The 26,857-nt window shown below is 36.8% G+C and overlaps 1 protein-coding gene across 1 annotated transcript in view; it reads right to left on the minus strand.

The window, feature by feature from the left end:
• PLXDC2 (plexin domain containing 2) overlaps positions 1 to 26,857 on the minus strand; it is a 249,047-nt gene that overhangs the window by 69,513 nt on the left and 152,677 nt on the right. The window contains exons 5-6 of the mRNA XM_088160730.1: positions 3,787 to 3,909; positions 871 to 989 (exon numbers count right to left, since the gene is read on the minus strand). Coding sequence (XP_088016856.1) covers positions 871 to 989; positions 3,787 to 3,909 — 242 coding nt within the window. The remainder of the gene's footprint in view (positions 1 to 870; positions 990 to 3,786; positions 3,910 to 26,857) is intronic.

Consider the following 26,857-nt stretch of genomic DNA (forward strand, 5'->3'; position numbering starts at 1 on the left):
AACAGAACAAAAACCCCCAAACAAGCAAAACCAAAAACAAACAAAAAAGAAGAAATTTTGTTCCTAGAGATTTAAGCTTGTCTACTTTCTGATTCTTATTTGCATGAATCAGAGAATCATAGAGTACCAGACTGAAAGAGGACCTCAAGGATCACCTGCTCCAGCCTCTCTTGGCAAAAGCACTGAAATTCAAATAGGCTATAGCTTCCAGAGCTCTAGCTGCTCTAGGAAAAAGAAAATCACTCAAAGCAACAACTGGAATTCTGGAACATTTGGGGAATGCACAAGAGCCCATTTAAGACAACATATTGGTGCTATGAAGGCAAACCAAATGGCCTCAATCTAAGCAATTTTATCACCAAACAGATGGAAAACCTCAGAGCTAGCAATACAAACCAGCTATTTCTTGTTTCAAATATATGAACTTAGAAATATGTGAGTTGCCAAAGAACTACAGCTGCAGGAAACAGGTGACCTTTTAACAATAACCATTGATTCTAGAGTATTTTTAAACAGGTCAAAATTGGGTAAACTAATTGAAAAAATGAGATCCTATCTTTCAAAACCCAAGGGAAATGTACTAAAACCCCAGGAATTTACCTAACACTCACAGGCATCCAAAAAAGCCCAGTTGAAATCCAGAATTAGAACGTTTGTTTCATGTTCATGTTTTTAAAGTCAATTATATGAACATCACTTTAATAATAATATATCATTTTCATCAAAATAGTGATCTTATAAGCAGTATAATGAAATGATCTTATATAAGTGATCTTTCAAATATCTTCCCTTCCCCCCAAAAATGTAGGGAAATTCCTGACATATAAAGTATTTTTTCCACTTAAATGTCAATTCTCAGACCCAACTTACTTCTTTGTAGCCGAAAATGATACGCCCATCACTGAGAAGTGTGGCCTGAAAAGTGAAACTCCCCAGGTTGTAATTATCCTGCAGATGTACATGGTCCCACTGGACAACTAGTGCTGTGCCTGTGAACCCCAGAGTGGGGGTAGAGAGGCAAAAAGAAGAAAAAGATATGAGAAATATATTAACTGACTGTAAGAAAAGTACTTCACTTGAAACAAGAACAGTGATTTGTGTCTTTTTAGCAACTTGCAGCTCCACGCCTTGAAATGCCAAAGATATTACAAACACAAGTTGGACTGAAATCCTCTTAAATGCAGACATCCCAGTGCCACACGAGCACCTCAACTATTGCTAAAGCAAGAGTGGTCAAGTAACTTGTTTGAAATTGCACAAGAAATCAACAATAACTAAAGGTAGGATCCAGTAGTTCAGGAGTTCAGGTGTGCTGCCATTACCACTTTTCTGCAGTGGCATTTTTTACACTCTATACATAAATCCTGATGACTTTGAAATGTGAAGTGCTAATAGTGTTCCCTGCTTAGCAAAAGTTATTTCGAGAATTCAGATGTTTCATTAACTATGCATTAATTAAAAAACTTTTTTTTTCCTGCATGGTGCAAGCCCTTGCTGAGGTTCTGCAAATTGAAAAATGTTAGGTGTTGGCAATAAATAAATGTACTTTAAATCAAACTCACTGAGACTTAATAGACAGGGTAAATATTGAGTCTTTTATGCAGAGATTTAGTTGCAAGAGCCTTTTTAATATTCACAAGAGTTCACTGGCTGAAGATGCACTTATCGCACTAAAAATATTTCTCAAGCAACTTGCATACCCTGTGAGCGAGTTTTACAGATGTTGAGACACTTATCACCAAAACTGTGTTTACTGAAAAGAGCATTTTCATCTTTACATGCCTTCCTCAAAAACGTCTCTTTTTGGCAGTAATGAGAGTTGTGTACTTTGATTAAGACTTTAATTTCCTTTCATCCAAAAATGTTCATGATGGGTCAGTACATATTCAGCTCAATATATTTTTGATGTATCCCTGAAAAATCTTTTGCTATGGATCTGTGCTGCAACTGTCATGAAAACATCTTGGTAAGGGTTGTCATGAAGCTATGAGCATGCAAATTTTGGGTCCACCAAGTCCAACACATTACTGCCCCTTGTGTCTTTCTATAAAGAAGATTCTCATTAATTGTGCACACAGTGCATTTTTTCCTTTGTGACCACATTCATTAACTACTTCCTGAATATTTATTTGGTTGCATAAAATTTTATTTTAAATGTAAATTAGCTTCTAAAGTTATTCAAGCAAAATTAGCCAGAATTTCCTCTAGTCAGTCACTGAGTACTTCAGATCTATGTGCACCTCAGAACCCCAAGCTAAAATGGAAATCAGCTGCCACCCAAACTGTCATCTCATTCCAGAGGCTTTTGTGTAGACTTGTGTGTACCTAAGTTCTTTGCAGTTAGCTCCATCAGTGAGACTTTGATGGATCCCCACACTCTGTGCTTTCCCACTACAGATGCTGCTTTATGGCACAGCACTTACTCATGGGGACAAAGCACAGATGAGTAAGAAGTGAGGTGCTGAAGGTACAATCTGCTCAGTTCCTTTTTACTTGTGTTAAGATAGAAAATTCTTTGTTTTAAAGCCCATGGGGCTCAAAAGATGATGCATTACACATGAAGAGGAATCCAAAATCTCAAAGAACTGTTCAACCTCATAACGAAAGCCATGTGATACAGCCTGGTACACCTGGTGTGAGGACTGGAAGTCAGGACTATAATGAGAATGAACAACATCTCCAGAATCCTCAGATTCTTTAAGTAAAGATGACAAATCTCTGGCCATAATGTTAAATAATATACAACGTGAAAATTATAACTTCTTCTGTTTCAAAATTCTTCATGGAAGAAGCAGGGTTTTCTCATTTAAGTATTTTACTAGATTTTTAACAAAAATATTGCAATGACTGGATTGTAAGGAAAGGCTATGATTAGTTGTAAAATATATTTTTATAACTGATCTAACAAATAAAAAATACCATTGGAAATACAAAATGTTTTTGAACCTACTGTCAATTTTTGCTTAAATTCACTATAAATAAACATGCATAAAATAGCACAGGTGTATCCAGGACAATCTAGAAGTCATGGATCTCATGATATTAAGTCATGACACTAAACTCTCTAAGTTTTAACTGCCACTGCAGTTGATCACTAAAGGCCTGAGGTAAAGCACCAGATGCCTTTTAACCACTTAGGCTATGTTTCTAAAATATTGATTACAGCCGACTTCAAGAGAAAAATATCCACACATTCAAGGGCTTTGAAACTTCTCACAGAGTTTCAAGTACAGCACTGCAGCTCGCCTTTTCCTCTTTCAATCTTTTTTACAAGGAACTGTTGAGAGCTCGTGGTGTAGATGAGTGTATTGGATTCCAATTCTGGGACTCCATGAACACTTAGTCATTGACAGGTTTATTAACCTTATCCCTGCCCTGCTTCTGTGTATTCTTGCTATTGCACTCCACAAATGCTATTTTCATTTTAGGTAGTGGGCAGATGGTATTCACTATATATACTTCGAAGTAACAGGAATTTACACTGTTATATAAGAGAGATTTTCCATTTTAAAACTGATAAAATACATTGCTAGTTTGAATTTATGTACTTCAGCATCCAGATAATATCTGCTCTATTAAGAAAAGGCATTAATGAATCTTTACTGTGTTCTAAACTCATAATTGTTTATATATGTTTAGTCACATGCGCTATACAGCCTTTAAATTAAAAACAAAAACCAAAAATATTTTAAAAATCCTCAATGTTTCTTTCAAAAATAGTTATTTAGGAAAATAAGAAGAGCCAAGGGATACAGACACATTTATTTATCAAGGACTGCTACATACCATTATCAAAGTATCTGACTGTTGAATTTCTTGACACACTGGGGTCAAAATTTGCCATTAAGGGTGCAATATATTGAGTAGCTGTTAGCATTCGATGCACAACTTCTCCAGTATATATGAAACCTACAATAAAAAAAAATGGAGACCATTTCAGTAAATTCTGAAAAGATTTAATAGAATGGCAGGTTTAATTAGGTGTTGCCAGAGCATTAAAGGGTCAGCTGAGAGAAATTAATCCCACCACAAATTTTATAGTGAATTAACAAGAGCTAAAATTTCAGAAAAACATCTGTGATGGCTGCCAGAAAAACAAGATCCAAAATGAATAATGGAACAAATAGTTCAAGAAGGTTTTTTACAGAAATAAAAACAGTGAAAACTCAAGGAAGAATAATTCCAGTTTAGGGCAAAATGCAAGTATCTAGCACTATGAAAATAAGTCATTTACCACCAGGTATATTCCATAGTGATATCTCCCATACTTTCCTAAAATCTGCAATTTGTTTTGCTTATGCAATTTGTGACCTCTTTTCAAAGTCTAACCCTTTTTCACATTTCTAGAGACAAGAGTAAGGGACTATTTCAGACAAGAGGTGACAACCTTTAAAAAAAAGTCAGATGAAAAACGGAACAGATAGGACTTTTTCAGGTTTATAAGGCAAGTAACATTTCTACTACATTCTCTTCTGTGTCAGGTCTCACTAGTCTGTCCTATTCATCCCTGAATCGACAGTACTCCTCAGATCAATAGTAGCTTCTTTCCTCTGAAGTGCTCATCCAAAACCTCTTACTGCTTTGGAATTGGAGTTCTTCCTTTGAAAGCAGACCAGTCATCTATGGTGAATACAGTAATCCTGCAGTTTTCTCCAAAGCAAAAATCAGTGCATTTTAATGGCAAGAACCTTCTTCTATTTTAAACAATCAATGGTCAACAAATAAACCTGCGTTGTTTAGGTTTGCCAACTCCACTTCAACTGGCTAATGGAACTAATTATTTTAAGTGCCCCAGATGAAAGCTTGATTTAAAAACTCCCATTTCTCTAGAAGGAGTCTTTTTGTTGCCCCTTGCTTTTAAGTTGATTTGAGCTACAGGCAGATCTTCAAAACTGACTTGCATATTACCTCTCTTTTTATAGTGTTTACCAGATGGTGTCTTATGATGTTTTTGCTTTTTCTACTTCTATGGATTCAGTGAAGTATATTCCAACAGCAAACATCTCAACAACAAGAATAATATTAGAGCTGAAAATTTTCTAACATGAAAAATATTATTAGAAAGACATATCAAAGAAATATAATTATTTACTGGAAAAATATAGTATTATTTTCAACACTAATTATTCTAGTTTATGTTTCCTTTTCCATCTTCAATCATATTGAGAGTCTCTCTTCCTCTACAAAACCTTTCACTGCCAAGCCCAAGAGTTCTTTCCTTCTTACATTTAGTATCATGGCAATACAACATGTGATGAAGGAACCTATACATCTAACTCTAAAACATGATTGTAAAATTCCAGAACCAAATATGAATCTGATCAAAACTGTTAATGTATAGCATTACAAACTATTAGTGTGCATCCTCACTTTTTCAACAATATCTCCATCCTAAACAGTGTGAGATGAGAAGGTTAACAGACCTGTTCTAAATGATATAGGAAATCTCTGAGAACATGGAAAAGTAAGTTTCTGGCAACCTTCTACTCCTATACTCTTGAAATACACAGGTAAATGCTTGACAACTGCCCATGGAACTAGTTCCAGAAGTCATAAGATGCTATAAACAAACAAATACACAAACAAGATGCTTCTCTGCAGCAATTTTCCTGAATGGCTGCTTATAGATAACATCTTGTTCTGTGAAGTCAACTCATGTGGTGATGAGGGGGGCCCTAAGAAAAAGTCAAGTGTGGAGAAAATAAAACAAAAGATTTAGTTGCAAAGATTTGGCATCTGACAAAGGGGTGAGCTAGGAACTAAGATGTTTTTTCTTCATTTAAAACATATCTATGTACTCACAAGGTACACTATTTTAATATCTGGGCACTCCATAACTACCTAAAACTTGGGGGTTTTTTCTTTTTTTTTTAGGGGGAAAAGGGGGAAATTAGGGGGCAGATTCCTCCAACTGAATATCTAAATACCACTTTTATCTTCTGGTAATCGGTAGGGAGAGAGAGAGAGAGACACCAGTTTAGAAAGAGAATCTGCCCACACATATTTACAAGTCATTTATAAATACGTGAGCTTTCAAAATATACAAGTCTGGCTGATTTTACTCGATTTCTTATTTTAGGATAGTCAACAACTTTGTCAAAGTATAATCCCTGAAAGGCATTTTCACTATTTCCTGCTTATTATTGTTTGCTTCTAAAATGTCATTCCCTTGATAAATAATCCTTTATGCTTATTTAGACATTTTTAATAAGTATTATTACACAGAAGCATATTTCACATTATGTGCTGCTTATTATCCCTGTAGACATATGCACACGTATTTTAACACACTTGTGGGTAGATCTATAATCTTGAAACCATTTCTCAAAAATATTTTGAAGATAATACAAACAAAACCTTTGAATCCATATTCATACATTATAATTAGCCTAAACAGTTCAGTAGTTATTCATCCCTTGCACAATCATCCTACACTTACAGAGTTTCCCTTTCAGGCTTTCCATCCCATTTACAGTATAAATGTCACTCTTATAACTAATAATGAGGCAGATACAATAGGAAAAGAAAGGACTTAATTGTGCTGGAACATTTAACTAAGTAAATCAGCCCAAGTAATTAGTAACCACAGAACGTGTCTCAAAGTGTTTGCCGGATGCAGCTCTGCTATAGACAGAAATGGAAAGCAGGAGGTGGATGATAGCTGGGAACCAGGCAGGCCTTGCATGAAGATCATTCTAATGAGAACTCCAGTCATGCATTGGAACAACTTGAAAAGGAACACAAAGTCATTTCAAATCATCCCAGAGATTCAAAAGATGAAGCCACCGTCCACCATGGACATTTTATCATTGCAACTATGACTTAAAAAGAGCAGCAAATGTAAAATTAACTTATTCTGGAATGGAATTCCTCAGAAAATTGGCTTACGTTATCTGTGACCTAATTTTCTGACAATGCTAAATGCTCATGGTTGATTCATTTAGTCAAGGAAGAATTTTTCAGACCTGCAATTTCCTGAACCACTTAATCTCTCCTTTGTGGGAGGCACTGGTAGAGGTCTTTTCCAAAACTCTCCACAGCACTATACCTAGAAGCATAATATGCTCCTAAATACTGGAATGAAGACAAATAGGGAAAAGTGCTCAGCATTCTTTAAGTTTAACATGTACATATAAATTTAGCTAAAACTAAGGCTGAACTAATACTAAAACCACTTGTAAATCAAGAAGAGTATACCTCTAGTTCTAACAGTGTACAAATTTACACTCACTGCAACAGTGAAAATATATATATAAACCCACTTAAGCATGAAAGCACAGTCCCACTTGATGTAGGACCTTAACTTGATTTAAAAGTACATTTTATGCCTGAATTTACCCATTCCAAAATATGCTTATCTGTTGTGGGCTAACATATCAAGTTTACAAAGAAAATTTAATGTACAACGTTACAACACTCTGCACATCAGATTTCTGTGATTTCCTTTTTTCTATTCCTAGCTGTGCACAAACTCAGTATCACTTAGAAAGTTTTTTGACAATGTTTGCCAACAGAATGACAAAATATAGTTTCAAGGCAGCACAGGCAGCGTGTCCTTTGAAGCGTATCTGAAGAGATGGTAGGCTATGGGAAATGCAGACAACAACAACAACAGAAAAAGAATGATCTTGGTCGATAACCATCTTCTAAGCTGCCTGGTGACTAACTTGTAAGATAAACCCTTGTCTCCCTCTGTTGTGGGCTGACTTTTGCCATTTGCCCCATGTCTACCAAGCTGCTTTTCCTCAGCAGGATAAAGGGACTAAATAAAATTTAAAAAAGTGTATGTTCAGACATAAACAGCAAGAACACACGCCAGTTGCTGTCATGGGCAAGAAAGAACTGACTTGGGAAAAGTCAATTTAATTTTCTGCCAGGTAAAATAGGTTTGCATAGTGAGAAAGACAGATTAAAACACCTTCCCTCCACCCCTCCTTTTTTCCCAGGCTTAGTGTCACTCCTATATTCCCAACTCTTCTACCTCCTCCTCCCCACTGAGCAGTGCAGGAGGATGGGGAATGTGGCTTGTGGTTAGTTCATAACACCTCATCTGTGTCAGTCCTTTTTCCTCTCATTTTTTTCCTAATCCACCATAGATCTTTCCCATGGTCTGCAGTCCTTTAGGATAAATCTGCTGCATTGTGAGAACTCCACAGCCCATGGTTCCTCCAGGACATTTTCACCTCTCCAGTGTGGGATCCTGCACAGGCTGCAGTGTGGATATCTGGATTCAGTGTGGATCTTCCAGGGTCTGAGAAGAAGTACCTGCTCCAGCCTGCCCTGCTTTGGTGCCTGGACAATCTCCTCCCTCTTTTCTCTCCTTGGTGTCCACAGTGTCTTTTCCCATGCTTTCTTCCTCACTCCTGACACTAAGTGCAATATTTTTTACCCTGTCTTAAATAATCTCCCCTAGAGGTGCCACCAGGGTGGCTGATGGGCTCAGCTGTCCCCTGCAGTGGCTCTGTCTCTGTCTGGTAAGGGCCAGCCCCCACCTCCTTCCATAGAGACAGTCACCCTACTACCTAAACATTACCACAATTCCTAATGCAACCTAAAACTTAACTTAGTATTTGGATTTTTTAATATATGTTATATGTTATTTTGTATATCAACTATTTAACCTAATATGCAAAAACAACATTATTTACCTGAATTACTGGAATTTCTTGTTTCTTGTTAAGAGTTTTTAAATTTATTTTTTTTTTAAGTTCCATGATTTTCTACTAGAAGAAAGGTGGAAAGTTGCAGTTGAAGCAGCACTTAATGTACTGTAATGAGGTCTTACCCTCAGTAATTGTTAGCTCAGATCAGGTTACTCACACTATATAATATCTTATGTCTTCTAAAAAGGAAAAGGCTCTGGCAAAAAGAAAATGAGAGAGAAAAAGAACCATCGTGTCTGCTGGTGCTAAATAACAGCAGTGAAATAAGTTTTAATGTGAAATTATACCTTCAAATAGACATGCCACTGCTATCATAAAGAGCACAAAAATTTATAATTGATTGATCCAGAGTTGCAAGTTTTCTCTTTCATGGAAAGTCAGAGGGATGTAGAATTTTTTTTGCAATTGTTTTGATTAATGCTGCTGAGAATTTTGACTTGCATTTTATTTTCAGGATGTTCCTTATTTTACACCTCACTGTTTCCGACATACCACAATTTTCCTTTTCTTCTCTTCAGCAGTAACAGTAAAAACTTGATGAATCTATTCTTGTTTCTGGAAATAAACTACACAAGAGACATTTACATCCAATGAAAAGATGGCAAAATATGGGGAAATAAAGCATCAGGAGTAGTGTTGCTCGTGTATTTAGTTGGTGAAGCTGAAAAGTATTGCATAGGCATATAAAGCACAGCCCACAAAACTTTGCACTGTATCTTTTTCAACTGTGCTGAAATGTGCTTTCCCTGTGCTGTTCCTGATATTTCTCCACCAACTATTACTTTATGAAGCAAATTCAAGAATATGTTATGCTATTAAGCCCCTAAAATAGATTGGAATGCTGAATTCTAGAAACAGATAATGCAATTTACTTTCACGCCTTGTCCTATATAGCCATATTAATTTTTCTTTGATATTTCAGCGAAGTAAGCTTTAAGTAATGTCATTCATCCCCTGATGGCTAATTTATTGTTATGTCTGTAGAAGACTGTTATCATCACTATAATTGCATGAAGATTACAGTGTAATTAAACAAAAGGATAACAGCAACTCCAGATCCCTCAGACAATCCATGAAAGTTAAATACCTTAATGAGCTTTCAAGATCAGTGTAAAATGAACCAATCTCTCATGCTATTTTATGATTTTTTCTAGCCTTCTGGGAAAAACGAACTAGAGAGAGATTATACATATTTTTTTTAACTTTGCTTTTGCTTGACTAGATTGAATGTCTAACCCATTTCTTCTTCTGGCCTGAAAAGTGGGCTATCTGAAAGTTAAACCCCAGAAGGCATGAGCATAACTGTTTTGCTTAATTGCATAACCTTACAAGGGTTTCTTGTGAGTGTGTGCATGAGGGTAAAAAGAAAAGCTACCCACAATTCTCCTACTCTTCTCTGTACTTCTGTGTTATCTTATGTAGATATTTAAAGGCCAGAAAATTAGTTTTTCACCATTATTTTTCCTGCTGCTTTGTTAATACTTAAAGCAGCATTATCTGTAAAATTTTGGAACGTGCAATGTATGACATTGAGTAAATGTCACTAAGTTTTCCAGCTTGCTGTAGTTTCCCTGCTAGTCACTCTTTTTGTGAAAAATATGTGATCCAGTGGAATATAATCTATTCTGATTCATATCCTATTCAGCTCAGTGAAGGAATTTAGGGGATAGTGTATCATGAAACTCTTCCAGTAGATGTTTTCCTTCTGATATGCCACAAGACATGCTTGTTGGATACCACAAGGCCGAACATGGGAGCAAGAGGACTTTAAAGTAAGGACAATAATGGAATAAAAAGAACTTGCAAATGTAATTGTAACTGAAGTATCTGTTCCGTTCACATGCTTTCAATGACTCTAAATTGCAATGATCTCCTCTTCAGAAGAAAGAAACCACAATTATTAGTTATTTAAAGTCCAATGACTTGTATCTGTTCCCCTCTGATCATACTTCCTTAGAGAAAATTCTTGGAAAGAGGCTGAAATGCTTTATCTGCTGGGTGAGACACCACCATGTGATAGCTCCCAAGTGCCTCCCAGCTTCAGCCAAACAAAGACCAGCACAGTTCCTAGACAGACTGGAACCAGAGGAAAGAGGTTGACGGGAGGATTATCTCACTTGGGATGAATATCTTAGCAGCTGTGTCATTGTAGCAACTTTGGCGCTGCTGAATCCTTGGAAGAGGCTTGAATAAGGCTGTTAGAGGAAAACCTAATTTTGCTGTCTATTTCTGGTACTCTGCAGTCTATTTCTGCTGTTTACTGGTTGGGTAAAATATCTTCATGCCTGAACAGCTCTCGTCACCAATAAGAAAATTTGGATAGTACTGTATGATTTTTTGATGGTCTTTTAATGTTTGTAAAGATTTAATATATATGTTTGGGGTTCATGTTTGAATCAAACTGTTGTAATATCGATGCAGTTTTTTTTTAAACTTTTGCTGCTGTCTCTCTCCTATATTTGCCACGGAGTCTAAAAAAAATAACTGTCACAAGCTTTTCTGCTTGTTCTGCTTATTCTACTCTTTGTTAACTAACTTTCAAAGTTATTTCTGACCTGATAAATCACATGATACACAGGAATTAAAATAAAATAAAATAAAATAAAATAATTAAAATAAAATAAAAAGCTTTCAGGTTATGATGAAATCATTATTCTCCAATATTTAAAAAAATTCAGCAAGGAAAAGAATAACAGAGTTTAGAAAAATGCTGAATGCCATAAAACTGGGTTGTCATTAATTCTGTAAAAGTTTGAAGCAACAAGGTTGCAGAAGACAAAAATAAAATTTTTCAAATTTTTAAAAACCTGCTTTAAATTTATGCATAACAGAAAGACACTTTGGTGAATATCTGGGATTTTACTGCAGGAAACCAATGTTCTTTGAAATATAACTTCAGGGATTTTATGTAGAGATTAATTCCACACCCATTGTATAACACTATTGCATTACTTCTATTAATCCTTCATAAACTACATAAGCTAATCCTATGTATATAATATTCACATTCATGTAAAACAACTACACACAGCATGTCAGGGAAGACTGCAGAGCCTAACATGCAACATTAGTGAACTTTCAGACACCACTGAATTGCATTTCACATATATACATAAAAAATAACACTGAAATAAGTTATAATGAACATGGTTTTTATTCTATCAGGAATTTTTCAGAAGGGAATTTAGCTCTATGTTCCTCTACTGTCAACATCCTGCCACTACGTGCTGTCTGATTTCTTGTTCTCCCACCAATTTTTTTTTTTGTGTTGGACACAGTGTCCAGAGAGGTGAGGCAGCATGGGTTTGCCTCAAGCAGAATTATTCAGCAGTGAATGTACAGCTCAGAACAGTGAGATGGGACTGGTAAATGTCCATGTGCAACTTGGGCTTCAGGGGAGGGGAGGCAAGCTATGTTTTTGTCTTCTGATAGAGGTTCTTGTTCCTATGTGTTGTCCAATTAAAGGTTATGTATATAAGCATATCCTGTCCTCTTGTTCAACTCTGCATCCCCCCCGAGGGGACTCTAATGCAGCCTCTGTAAGGGAAAAGCAGCTAGCTCTGTCCCTTTCTGTCACTTCAGATTGATGCCCAGGACTGGATACACCACTCATTAAATTTCACCACCAATTTATTTTTCATCTTAGTGAAAATAATGGCAGACAATACTTTGAATGAGGAACCTCTACCCTGGGTCAAAAGTAAATAAACTCGAAACCAAACCTTTTTGATTAAGATCAGTTTGCTGGTCTACCTCTCAGTGCAAGGGACAAATGTTGTGTAGGCAGTGAGGGTGGCAGGCTGGTGTGGTGAGCAACAGACTACAAGCAGTGACTGCAAAATTCAACCAGAATTGTAGCAGACACACTCTATCCTGAAGCTGAGACAATTTTGCCCCTTCTTTGCCATTTGTTTCCTCCTTTGTCCACTTGTTAGGTCACAATCATTTTGGGCTGAGCTCTTCAGTTGTGAAAACATCTGGCCTAGAGCAACACAAGAAGAACTAAGCAGAGAAAAGGCAAAAATCTAAGTGGGGAAAAACTAGAATATATTATCCTCAGTGTTTAGAATTGAGAATTAAATCACGTTAGCTTTGGTATCATCAGTAATTCCCTTGTGTTTCCTCTCTTTTCCTACATTAGTTTACATTAAAACAAATTACCTTACATGAAAGCACTGTATTGATCTGTAATTTAAGGCACAGAAAAAGCCTTCTGCAAACAGGTAGGGAAATGGACCAATTTCCCTTCCATAAAGAGAAATATTGCCTGTATAAAGTGTTCCTTTATGATCTTTCAGTTTTTATAAAATTTCAGTACTAAAGATCTTCATGGTTTTTACCTTCATGGTCATATACAACATTTTAATACAAGATGGGGATGGGAAGACCAAAATGTCTTTCTCAGTGCAGTTAATACAGGGAGATATTCACCCAGATCCAAAAAGATGAAGCTTTCTCTCTAAGCAAGTAACTTAACAAAAGTCCCATAATGATTACAGCAAAATCTGCATTGTCAAACTGGGTAATTACACTCTCATTTCAAATTCATTGTTTTAATTAAAGAAAAAGCTTTCCCTTATCTTCCCATTAGAACAGGATCTGTATCACAGTTCCAAGTCTAAGGTTTTATTAGCTGACCAAAAAGAATAAAGGACAAAAAAATAATATATTCAATACTAGTTTGAACTACATGATTACAAGTTTCTGTCATGGGAAGTATACTAGCTTCAACTTTGAACAAGTAACATCTTTATGGTTTTCATTTTAAAATAGTTGTTTTTTGTCTGAAGAAGTACTCTAAAGGGAGAAGTGAAATTAATTTACTTATGGACATAAAAAAACAAGGAAAAATCTTTTGGACCATTTCAAGCAGTTTTTAAAACGTAGGTGTCCCTTTAAGAAAAAGCAGCGATGAGCCTCTTTTGGAGTTGTGCATGCAGAGGTTTAGGAGCACAAGGGAATTGATCCTTCCATCTGGAGATCTCAGACCTGTGATCACCCATCTTCTCCATACAGTCAGAGTGAGGAGATTGGCCATGGCTAGGCTGGGGGTGGTACACAGCTGTGCTGTTCATAGTTCAGCTTCTCCTACAAAGCCATCAGGAGGAAGCTGATTTGAGAGCAATCTCTGCAAAGCCCTTTAGTAAATATAGCTGTGCCTTGTCTCATGGCTCTGAGGTTGAAGTGTATTCGTCAGTGGAATGCTGTACAGGCTGTGATGGATTGCCTGGGCACTTTATGGTACAACAACATCAGCCCTGCCAGGAGGGTGCCATACAGCACTGGGCAGCAGAAACATCAAACTGAGTGTATGTTTCTGGGCCTCAGTAAAAATCCATATGAAAACACACGGTTCATGTCTTTTAGACATTTAGAAATGAGTGGAAGAGTCATCTTTCATAAATTCAGTAGGCATTGGTACATAATCTGAAAGAAATTCTAAATGGTTGTGATTGAAAATGCTTTGTGTAAGTATTTTGACCGTCACATGATGAGCTAAAATATGCCTATTGGAGGAAGATGCATAAGAACTAAACAGAAAATGTCTTTAGACTAAACTAGACCAAAATTTAATTTCTAATAAACGGAGGACTTAAGTTGCAATGTTGTACTACGCTATGGAAGATATATGATAAAATGCACACTTCACTCTGATGATAAATATTGGTCATTTAATCATATGGTAAGTTACAAGCAGCAATAGGATATTTGTGGTAAAGGCCATGTAATCACAGGGTACATAAACAGTGATCCCTGCCTCCCAAGCCAAAGTGGAGGTTACAACAAAATTATGTTTAGACTTAGTAAAAGTAATCATCAGATGTGGCTGGATTGTATTTGCCAAGAAAAAGCCATTTAAAGTCTGCCCAAAGAAAACATGTTCATTCCTTTCAACATTAGGAGCTGGTAAAGCATAAATGTAGCCCCATGATTCATCATCCACCCAAAAGGTAAAAGTTTCATCAGGAAAGCTAGAAGTCTTGTCTTAATGTAGAAAGCCTTAGACAGACATTAGTTGTAATGAGGATAAGGCTGTTTCATCATGCTTTGGTGGAATATGTCTGTCTGCAGCATAAGACACAATAGGCTGCTCTTCACATCAAATGACAGCTACAGAAGAGTGGTGACAGTTTTTTCCACGAGCATTTTAATAACTTCTTTTTGAATGAATAACAAAATGGAGAGTATGGATTAAACCACCAAGATGCAAGAAGAAAATATTGCCTCCCATGAAATCTCAGGAAACAAAACATAGTCATGTTCACATTCTATTATTTTTTTAAGAAATAAAGTTCCTGAAAGATTAAATTCAGGAAGCATGCACAGGCAGGTGCAGAAACAAAACTGCTTTCAGCCACCACCTGCACTCATAGTTGTTTTCATTGTTTCAGGTCATGAATGGCAGCAGAGAGAAAATGGGGAACCTATGAATTTTTTTACTTCATTCAGTTTGAACAAAATAATGCAGGTTCTATTTATTTCCCTTGAGAGAGTGTAAATATATGGCTTGTCATCCTTCTGTCTGCTGTCATGGCTCCATTAGGGAACTGATTATTACTTTTACTCTTGCATAAACTTTATACTCCAGAAGCTGCTACTTTCACAAGTTGCCATCAGTATGGCAACTCACATCCCCTTTTTGAGGAACATAATTACTTGTTCTGTGTATATTATTTCATTAGGTAAGGTGCATATACATCTTAATAGAGCAAAAAAAAAATTTTTTCACCAAAGGATCTGATGACCTTTGTCAAGAAAAGTTTTCAAATGTCCATCCTGAGTATGCACTTTGAGGCACTAAGACAACAAAGAAAATCTTCAAAGGTTATCATCACTACTATTTATGCTTTGACAATCTGCTCACAAAACTGTGGATCTGTCCTCTCTGATCTGGGGACTCAGTTGCAATGGCCACTTCTCAGTGAGGATTACAATGTTCTAAAATTCACCACGGACAGGAAAAAACATAAAAACAACCGTAATTTGTTCTGACCAGAAATATGTTTTGTAAATGTAAGCAAGGAAGAATCAGCTTTTTACCCTCTGTTCCTAATTGTACTGTGAATATATGAAAGGCAAATCATCGCTACCAGTAACCAAGATTTTGTTACTGAGTCCAAGTAAAGGATTCCTAAAGGTTTGATTCATCTGGAAATGTAAGAAGGGATAACTAGTAAAAAGGGTAGTGCAACCCTTTTAGTCACACAAACATTTTATGAGACATTTCAGGAACCTGCTAAGGGGTCAGACCCAGCTTCATCTGAACACTGCTGACATAGGTCTGTCACTACAACAGAGAGTAGTGAAGTTGTACTGATTCCTGACACTTTTAGAGCACAGCTTCCTGAGCTCAGTGACTGCTGGTGGGGAAGGCAAGACCACAAATGACCAGGAGCAGCAGAGTGACTTTGCTGACATTGACAGACCTGCTATCATGCACATCCTGACTTCTTTGTATGGGATCAGACAGAGAGTGGTTTTGAAAAATGGAATGCCTTGCAACTTCCTACATCAAGCAAAGTGACAGAAGGAAAACTCTGAGTGTGATATACACTGGCATACAATGGGATAGAATTATATTTCTTATTGACAGAGAAGATAATTGTTGGGACATCAGACATGTCTGATCAGCAGGACTGATACATTGAGAAAGCCAAAGCTGCTGTGATCACCCCCACATCTATTACTCAGTGATAATACTGGACTAGAGAGCTGAGGGATACCCTCTCCTGAACTGCTCTGGTGTTTGTTGCCTATTTTGCACTAAGCTATCTGGAGCAGAGAAGGTCAGTTTCCAATTGGTCACATCAGCTTTTTTCTTCTGTCACCGAAAGCACTGCATAAGATGCAAGTTCAACATGGAATTTAAAGAACATATGTCTGTCCCTAATTTCTCTATTCACTATCCATCCTCCCCTATTTGGAGATGAACCCTAACTACAACTTCTTACTCTTCACACAAACTCAGTCATGCAGAATATACATCTCAAAAACATCACTGCTGAGGATTTCTGCCAATGTGACTGATGTAACTTCTATCGATTTTATCTGTGTAGGCTCAACTAAATAATGTAAGATGTCAACTAAGACCAGCAAAGGTCCTAGCACATGAAAACTTGGTACAGGTGTACCACAGGATGAGTGTAATTATGTACAGATCCATGTTGTTACTGCTGTTTTCCTTCTGCAGCAGGTGAAAGTGGAAGGGTAAAAGAGGAAAGAGGACTGCTCTGGTAGTGCCCAAACTCAAGCAGCAGTCACCAGAGAACCATGTCTTGTTGCTTTCTCTGAAGTTCTTTGTTAAAATGATGGTTGGTATCAGAAGTGAAAACTTTCCTACCTTTTTGGGCACACTGTCTTGAATCTGCATCACAGAGAACTGCCTTCCCTTTGTGTACAGCACAAAATAAAAGCCCAGTATGTGTTTATAACTTTAAAAACAGTTGTCACCAATCTGTCACTAATGATCTTCATGCCAGTCTTTTTGCCTCCAAGACTAGACTCACACTTTCCCACTGAAATTCAACTTTCAGATCTCTATCTTGTTTAATAAACCCATCAAAGTGAAGTAAACTCACATCCTCATATAATGTCACATCCGACCAAAGTGGTTCCCAACCATTTTACCTGCTTTCACATACGTCCTACCAAAAACCAGAAAATTAAGCCAGTAATAATAGGAAAAAAAAAAGTTTCATCACCCTACTTCACTGAATTGCATTTCAGTGAAGGATTATGTCAAATCGAAGTCTTCATGAATTCCCAGCCTTACACAACTTGTTGTGATCAATGTCACTTTTTGAAAATCTCTTGAGCGTTCAGTTTCCACTTAAGACTCTCATTGGGCTAGCCTACTCCCTCTCAAACTTCTAACATTTTTGGCATAACTTCATCTAATGATTTTTTTTACTGCTGAAAGTGTAAAGCAAGAGTGAATCTGATAGATTTCACTACTTTTTCATCAGTTGTAGGAAGACAACCTCATCACCTCTTCCTGAACTGAAATCACCTGCCTACATGTGATTTTCAACAATGCCTGAAAGACACTTCTGAAAACAGGAGAGAAATAGGTTTTCTTCTCATTTGCAAGTACACAATTTCAGTGATGAGGCATGAGAAGGAAATCACATGGTATGAAAATTCTGAGCTTGAATGTCTAACATTCAAGGTCATTCAAGATCAATGTGTTCAACATTCATGTTCAGCTTCATAATAAGCTGTTAAAAAGAAAATATTATTATAAAAAGATACTTAAAACCACTCAACCAGAAATGCTTCTCCATTGCAGAAAACATTAGTTCTTAAGAAAACATAACCCCACACTTTCTTTCAGCTTTTCAAAACTCCTTAAGCCTTACCAGGTTGAACACAATGGCTTATAAATTTGATTTAAATGAAAGCCAAGCCATTCCTCAATAGAAAAAAAGCAGGTGTGTCTCTTTAATTCTTATCACTTAACATAAACTATAGAAAGTAGAAGGACCAAGTGACTTCAAAAATACTATTGAAATAAGACTGATGAATTCACAAGATGGAACCACAAAGAGAGAACTAAAGTATTCAATTTATGTTAAATATAAAAACTGAATTTTAATATAGAGTTTAAAATACTCAGGAAAATAGTTTTTCATAAAATACATGCACGTTATTTACAGTGAAAGTCCTACAAAAACCATTCATTTTATGACAGCATGTAATGCTTCAGTTATTCTGCAAAAGCTGGAAACACAAACAAATGAAAGCCCTAAAGGGCTGAATATTCTACCACTTGCAGGGATGGGTTTTCTCATTTAGCAAATTATAAAAGTATCTACGGGCCTGTGTCTGCAAAGGCTCGAAGGACCCTCAGTACCTATTGAGTTCAGTCAATATTTAGGGTGCTCACAGTGGACAAAAAGGCTAGTGGTTTTGACATGAAGTCTTCTTTTCCACTAATTTTTTCTAACAAAGGAATAGCTATATCTATCTCCTACCAATATTATCATAGCACTGAAGTAGAATCTCAGCTATCATTCAGCCATATATGGAATCTGAGCTCAAACTTCTACACATGTAAGTTACTGCCTTAAAAAATGGTGTAGATATCTGGGAAAAACAAGTCAAGATGGATCTTCAGCCCTAATGAGACATTCACACACAGTCCTCTTGGCAGTCAAATATGTCTTGCAGCACAAGTGGCTGAATGCCATGGACAGTGTTTCCCATTTTGCTGAACAGACTCATAGAAAAACAGAATCCAGCCATACTTAGGGACCTTTTTGCCCCAGGCTGTTTCCAGACCTTCCATCCAGCCTCAAGAGAAAATTGTATTTACACCTCTGGCAAATGGAAATCATACATTCACTTAAGCACAAGAGAGGAAATCTTTGCATGCTTGGCACTGACTCCTCTCTCAGCATGTTTCCAGATTGCAGAGGGGGAAGGGACCAGCTCTGAGGAGGGAATCCTATTGCAGAGGCTAACAGGCTTTCATCCAAGAAGGCTAAGTTAGGTGCTCTGAATTACCTTTTTCATTTCATTGACTATATAAGTAAATATTTGCCCTAATTGAAAGTGAGTTCCATCTCTCTTGCCCTGTTTCCTGCTCCATCTTTCCTTCTATGTTTAGAAAGAGGAAATACTTCATTGCACAAAGGCTATTGCTTCTTTTAAAATCACAGTAACAAAAATAATCTTCTGTCCAATACATTTAATTAAGCATTTACAATGCTCAGATCATATAGCTACTTTTTAGATAGAAAAGATATGTTGTAAAAACAACTTCTTCATCATGTATATATTATTGCTAGCTAGACAACTCTATAATGCCACTGATATGTTTCTTATTTCTTAGTATTTATTGAAATGAGCAAGCAGAGAATATGTTTTAAAGAATCAATACAGAAAATCTGGTAAAGGTGGCAGGCTATTTTGGGCAGAGGGATGGTGCTACTTCTCGCTCTACAACAAAGATGACAAGTTTTTTTTCCTTATTTCATCTCACTTTCTTAAGTTGCCGATTTATTTTTTTTTTACAGATGGCATTAATCATTCAATATGTAGGTTTTACAGGTTTGTACATTTACTTCTACTACCATTGCTTTGTTTTCTTCTTCTGGTTCTCCCTTATTAATTGTTTCAAAACAAGGGTGATTTTTGTTTAGATCAGGATACTGGAAGAGAGTAAACAGTGGCATACCATTTCTACTAAAACATCATTTATTTGCATATTTTCTTGTCAGTACAATATATCTCACTTTCAAAGTAGAGATGTGCAAACACATTTCTGTAGCGACAATTTAATTTCAGCTACACTTAAGCCTTTATTTGGGAATGTGTCATTGGCATGGTTTTGCACATTTAAATTTTTATAAGATGTGCACGTTGTACCCTTGCAAATTGGTTAAATGGGAAAACTCATACACTGTAGAATAAGTACCAGTATCAGCCAGTAGGAGCTCTTGGGTGAAGTCCAACTGCTGTGTGACAATTTTATTTTTATAAGTGCAGAGGACAAAATGTAACTACCACATAACATGAATCATCCAAACTCAGGAACAACTTTAGACCTGATGGATGTGATCTTTGGAAAAGCATCTGTCTTGACAGGGTACCCACAAATCTTACTCTGATATTGCTGAGCTTACACTGAGATAGTAACGTGAAACATAATTCACAATTTTCACATGTTAGGAAGAAAGTTCTAATGAAAGCTATTTTAATCAGTGAAAAAATTGGGTATAACTCAAGCACAGATTTCCAGGTCTCCTAGAAACAACAATTAAACATGAAACAAGAAAATCCACCTCCCCTCATCCACCCTCCCCCCACCAGAAAAACCCAAACCAAACCCAAACAAACCCAAACAAACCCAACCCTTCTTTCAAAAAAATACCAACCAAAAAAATCAAAACCAAAACAAACAAATGAAAACAAACAATAATAAAAAAGAAGCTCAAATTTTGTTAGCTGTTACCACTGGCAAATGACATCTTTTGGTCCAAACTAGTGCTTTATTTTCATAAGACACAATTATGTCTAAATTTTATACGGAAAGCTGAATGGTTCATGTTGTGTTCATAAGGAATCCTTGGCAAAAACTCCACATTCATTGTAGAGTGTAAAATTTAGTAAAATTGACTACACAGAAAGAACACAGCACAAAATATTTGGCTTATCTAGTTCATGCAGTTCTTGGGCACAATTCTCTACTGGATCTATGCCCTTTAATCTTATGCATAGTCAGTCAAATGTTTTCTGAATGAGATGCCAGAAGAGAAAGTACTCAGCTGATTTTTGATACCTTAATAAAAGTTGGCAGGATTTACCAAAGTTCTCCCTGCTTTTCCTTCCTCCCACTGCTGATGAAGAAAGGAATTTAAGATACCAATGTTGCAGATTAAGTCCTTAGAAGGGTACTGCTCACTACTCAGTTGCATTTATTGAATATTTCATCTTGACTTTTCACTGCTACTGATCTGCTTCTGCTCAGAGATAAGTTTCCCTTTCCTGTCAGTTCTCACCACATCACAATTCAAAGTATTTTTTTTTTTCATCCTCCTTAATCTGAGCAGTTCTTTCCTGAGGCACTTGCACTGGTCTTTGCAATCAAGTTCTCTCTTTTCTCAAGGCTGCACAATTCCAATACTTTGTGTCTTTCCCCATTAAACAGGCTTTCTGCTTGCCAGGTTGGAATTCTTTTCTGCAACTGACTCTGCAGGAATTTTAACAGTTTTTCTGAATTTCATTGCTTAATTTTAACTATTTATTTCTAAGTGAGGGATCTTTTGTGAAAAGATTAGGGCAAGGGATTCTGTACCTAACAGAGCAACTCTTGATTTTAACAATAATCTGTGTTATGCAGCTTGCATACTTCACAGAGGTTTTGGCAGTATCATAAAAAACCCACAAAAGGGATTCCCCAGCACAACAGAGATATGGAAATACTGGTGAGAGTTCAGTGAAGGACACTCCAGCGAGGACATTCCAGCAAAGATGATTAGGGGCTGTTTAGCCTAGAGAATACAAGGTGGATTTCATCAAGGTATATAAACATCTGAAGGGAGGGTGTAAAAAAAAAGGAGCCACTGGTGCCCAGAGACAGGACAAGAGGCCATGGGCACAATCTGAAGCACATAAGGTGCTGTCTTTCTGAATATCAGAAAGCAATATTTTGCTGTGAGGGTGACTGCAGTGGTTGCCCAGAGATATTGTGGACTGTTCATCCGTGGAGATATTTAAAAGCTCCGTGGCCACTGCTGTAGGCAGCTGGCTGCAAGTGGCCCTGCCTGGGACAGGGACTGGACTCAATGACCTCTAGAGGTCCCTTCCAACCTCAATGTCTCTGTGTCCTGTGATACTTTTAGGTGTAAAAATAACCTTCTCTAAGGCAGACTGAAGGGAAATGCTTGCAAGGCTATTATATGTATGTTTTGTGGCATATCCATTAATTTCCAGACTAATAAGAAAAAAGGCTTTTTCTGCCTCAAAAAGCATAAATGAGCATTTCATGAATTCCCTTTCCAACCTCAGCAGTGTAAGGAGATGAAATTGATATACTAAGAAACAGAATATTTAATGAGGATCAAAGTCATTAAAACACTAGCAGACCTGCTAAACTGGTCCAGTCATGGTCCTTTGTGTTTATTGCCTGGCCACTTAAGTTGTTATCACCTGCCCCATGGAGCAAAACAATTTAATTCTTAAACTGAACTCTTGGAGTAACTATAGTTATAGAATTGGGCAGCCTTACAGGATGAAGTTAGAGTCATCCTTGAAAAAAATTAAGTACCTGGCTGAATTAGACAAAATATCTGTAGTTTGCTGATAACTATACTGTTTTCATACTGCTTCAAACTTTACCTGGAGGTGAGGCAGTTTTTAGATCAGACCACGACTCTTTTATTGATTTTCTGCTGTGTTACCATGGCAACTTTTCCCACCAAAAATGCACATTGCATTACAAATTTATACGGACAGTGTTCAATTTGTTGATGGGTTAAAGGAGGAGCCAAATCTAAATGCTCCTTCATTTTAATCATCTAGTTAACTGATAACAGTGTACTGAGTCCTAGTCAGTAATTTTTCTTATGGCTATTTTATTTTCTCAACCTTCTTGCAAGGTTGAGAAGTTTTCTATGGATATCAATCACTTCCTACAAATGGGATTCTTCTACTCAATGTCTCCTTAAATTTCTTCCACTCACTCATTACAGAGGCAGCCTTTTCTCTGTTTGTTCTTCAGATTAATTGCTGTGAAACCACTGGGCTATAACCTGCTTAAGGATTGTGATACAAAATGGTTTTATAGGCCAGTGCTTTTAAATAATCTGTTTTCTTGATGAGGTGAAAGGAAAAACGCTTCATGCATGTTTGCTTTCATGACGTCAGGGAAGAATTCAGGCTTTGGATCTTTATACAGTAAGTCCAGTCAACATGTGCTCAGCATAAATGTAACAAATGGCAGAACTTTGGCTTCTTTTTAGATAAATCAGAGCAAATCACCTGAAAATTCCTGTGTTTATGAAAACAGCTTCATTCAGCTGTCCTCACCTCTGATATTTTATCTAGGGATCACATAACATCTGATTAAGATGAGAACAATGGATTAGGCCAATAACATGAAGATGACTTTAACAGTTAAAGAAGCTCCTGCCTATAGAAATTAGGTGGATCAAAGGGCAATAGGAGTGTAATAGGTCCTTGTCTCCCATGACCATGATCTGACTTGCTTCACTGAATCTACAAGGGCTTCTACTCTCTGACTACAGCTGAACCAGAAGGTCAGATGAATATTTATGAAGCAGGGACGTCTACAGGCAGCCCACGGTTTGCTGGATTCAAGTTGTAAAATTCTTTTTCACGTATTATTGAAACTCAAATGCTAGTGAGTTTTCCTTGGTCCCTATTTTAAGTAAATTCTGTGTACTAGCTCCCTAATATTACTGAAAATAGAGCTTAAGTACCTAATTGTAAGTTTTACTGCAGATCATATTGGTTTCAGTACCTGCCTACTTAGATTATATACTTTAAATACACCAAAGGAAGAATTTTAGGCAAGACTAATTTATTAATTTCCTGCTTGGAACACATGGCTGGACGCAGTGATCTCTGAAGGTCCTTCTCTATCTGATATGCTCAAAATTTCTATGCTTATTTGTATGGTTGTCCTATGCAGAGTTCACAATCACCAGTCCAGCTCTTTTTTTTTTTTTCCCTGGCACATACCATAAACAGAATTGCTCCACAAGAATTGCTTTTAGTGTCAGTTAATGATGAGACACAATAAGAGGATGAGGCTAAACTGCATCACACATTGATTCCTACTCTTGCCAAAGTCAATAGTGACTCTCCTAAAGATTTTGAGGGCACAGTGTAGAGTTTCAGCTATAAGGTTGTTTCAATCTCTGTTTTAAAGTTTGAGAATATGCTGAAATATAGGCAGAAAGTGGCTCCTGAGTGTGAGAATTCTTACATAGAAGCAATATTCAGAACAAACCAAAGCAACAGCAAGAAGACAATAAAGTGAATAAAGACAGGAAGAGACAAACCAGGATGAAGCTGTGAGACTATCAATGGGACAAGATGTTAGAGATGAATGGAATAAGATCCAGAATGTATTCATTGATTCATCTTAATGAAATTAAAATTTACATGAAAAAAAGAACGATAAAAACCACGTAGAAGCCAGAGATACCCATGTTTAAATTCAAAAGAGAAAACAAAAATTTTTGAAAAGCTGATGAATTGATCACTGCCTTTGCTCCTACTTCCAGACAACAAAACCAACTAAACACATGATCAAGCAGAAGAAAATCTACCAAAAATTTCATCAAAGAACACAGACTCAAATGCGTAACTAAAACTCAGAATTATTGTTGGAAATGGCAGAGAAAGAATGTTTCAATAGAAAACTCAGAAAATTTTCATCATAGTTTTATGACTTGTAACAATCTGGTAACATGACTTTCCTGTCTAGTCATACAACAACTATTATAAATCTCTTAAAAATGGATTTATACCTCTGATTACCATGGTTTTGGAGCAATTTCAACAAGAAATTTGCATTTTTCATAATCCTGATGTCACAGATATATACAAAGATAGGCATGATCAGATGCATTTCCCCATATTCTCAGAAACTGTTGCATTGTGTTTTATTCCATTTTCTTTTTTCCACTCGCAAAAACTAACCAGATCAATAAAATTATTTGTGAATTTTACCATGGCCACAGAAGGTCACATTTCAATACTGTGCTGAATATAGGAATTCCTGTAAGCTATGTCTGCACACAGGCTAGCTGTCAAAATCAGCTATTGCCTCTTTCCACACTAGATGGTCATTAAATATTAAGGCCAGGCAGACTTCCCAGGAAACACTGAACCCACACAGATCATTAAACATGAGACCAAAGAAGGCATGGTAATAGTTATATGCACAGAAAGATGTGAAGACAAAATATTTGTCTTTTGATTGACCTCTTGAGTCATAACTAAAAATCATATTTTTAAATGCAGAGTTCCAGTTGGTTGGAAGCTAGGAACATAAGTTTAAAGATAGTCTCCCTGCCTCAAAAAAACCCCCAATACCCCCCACCCTTGCAGAAAACAAAACAAACAAAAAAACCCATAAAAAACTCCAAACTCCCATCCCAAAAAGAAACAAAACAAAACAAACAAAAAGAAAAAAAACCCACCAAAATACACCGAAGGAATGATGTTAGATTATTTAAAGTCAAAATGTTAATAGCAGTGCCAGTCTGTCACAGAAAATAGTGATGAGATGACAAGATCTCTATAAACCTATTCAAAACGTGCTCTCCTTTCTGCTGCTTCTTGCATAGCAGCTTCTCCTAGTACATTGTTATCTTTTGAGCCCACCTGCTTCACATTGCTGTCCAATAAATACACTTTCAGTGCTTGCTGGCTTAAAGAACAGGCTGACTGCTTGCTTAACAGAATGTCTTTCCACACTGTCCCAATTTTACATTAATGTATTGAGATGGCAAAGTTATTTGCCATAATATCAGAATGCACAGGTTAATTGACGAGACACAACCACTGCTCTCCTCCAGAGTGGCCGCTCTGGTGTGGTGCAATTAATGAGCACATTAATCAGGCAGTAATGCATTAAAGTGCCCCAATGAGCTGCCCACCAACACTGTGCTGGTGCTTGCCCTGCAGTGGGCAAAGCTGCTGGCTTGTCCAGGGGAGCCAAGTCAGTATGCACCCAGCAAAAAGACACCTATGGAACCTATAGAGCCCTCTGACCATCCAACTATCTGTCACACATCATCAGTAGGGGAGAACTCATTTTAGAAATGTCTCAAAGTTGGATCATGCCTTGGTAATGCTATGCCTTTGGTAGCCAAAGAGAGCAGCTCTGCATTTTAAAGCTGGAGTCCTCAGTCCTTCCTTCTGTATCTAAACCACTGCACTAGGTTTTCTGAAAAAGGAGAAAAAAAAAGAAACCAAACCTATTTTTGATTGTGTAAAAGAAGAAGAAGGGTTTTAATACAGCTGACAGTCATCAGCAGTTATTGGCTTTGCAAGAGCAAGAAGTGTCTCTATTAGATGACTAATTTCATGTGACCACATCAACAAGACCACACCTCCCAAGCCTCTATGGAAGGACAGAAGCTACAATTCATCCTCAATTTCAGTGATCCTTGTCTAAGGGAGCAAGGCTGAAAGTTAGGAAAAAACTACATGGCTGTGGCATACTGATAATTTGACTACAAGGTAAAAATACAAAACTGTAAATACATCAGAAAAAACCAGACATCTAAATGGGAACCACTGAATAAAAAACATGCCTGATTAGTTTTCAAATATTTGATAAGTTTAAAGTGCTTTTGTGAGTGGAACTGACCTTTAATATCTATAATACTGACTGCCAAAATGACTTACATTTAAAAGAAAACAAAATGTCAACAGTGCTATACTTCAAAACAACTATATTTCAGCCTCAGAAATATTTAAGAATATTCTTGACTGCCTAGCCAGTACTTAATTTTTGCTTGGAGGATAAGTATTTTCAATACCTGTAAAAGAAAGCACCATCTGAGATTTGTGATAATTCATCTTCTTCCTCTCTCTCTAGTCTTAACAAGCATATACAATAGAAATAGGCTAAGTTTCTGAACATACACGGATTCTAAAATACATATTTTTATGGATAGAGCACACTAAACTATTCTTCACCTATATTTAAA

Source organism: Sturnus vulgaris, chromosome 1, assembly GCF_052056855.1.
Source record: "Sturnus vulgaris isolate bStuVul1 chromosome 1, bStuVul1.hap1, whole genome shotgun sequence".
Lineage (NCBI taxonomy): Eukaryota > Metazoa > Chordata > Aves > Passeriformes > Sturnidae > Sturnus > Sturnus vulgaris.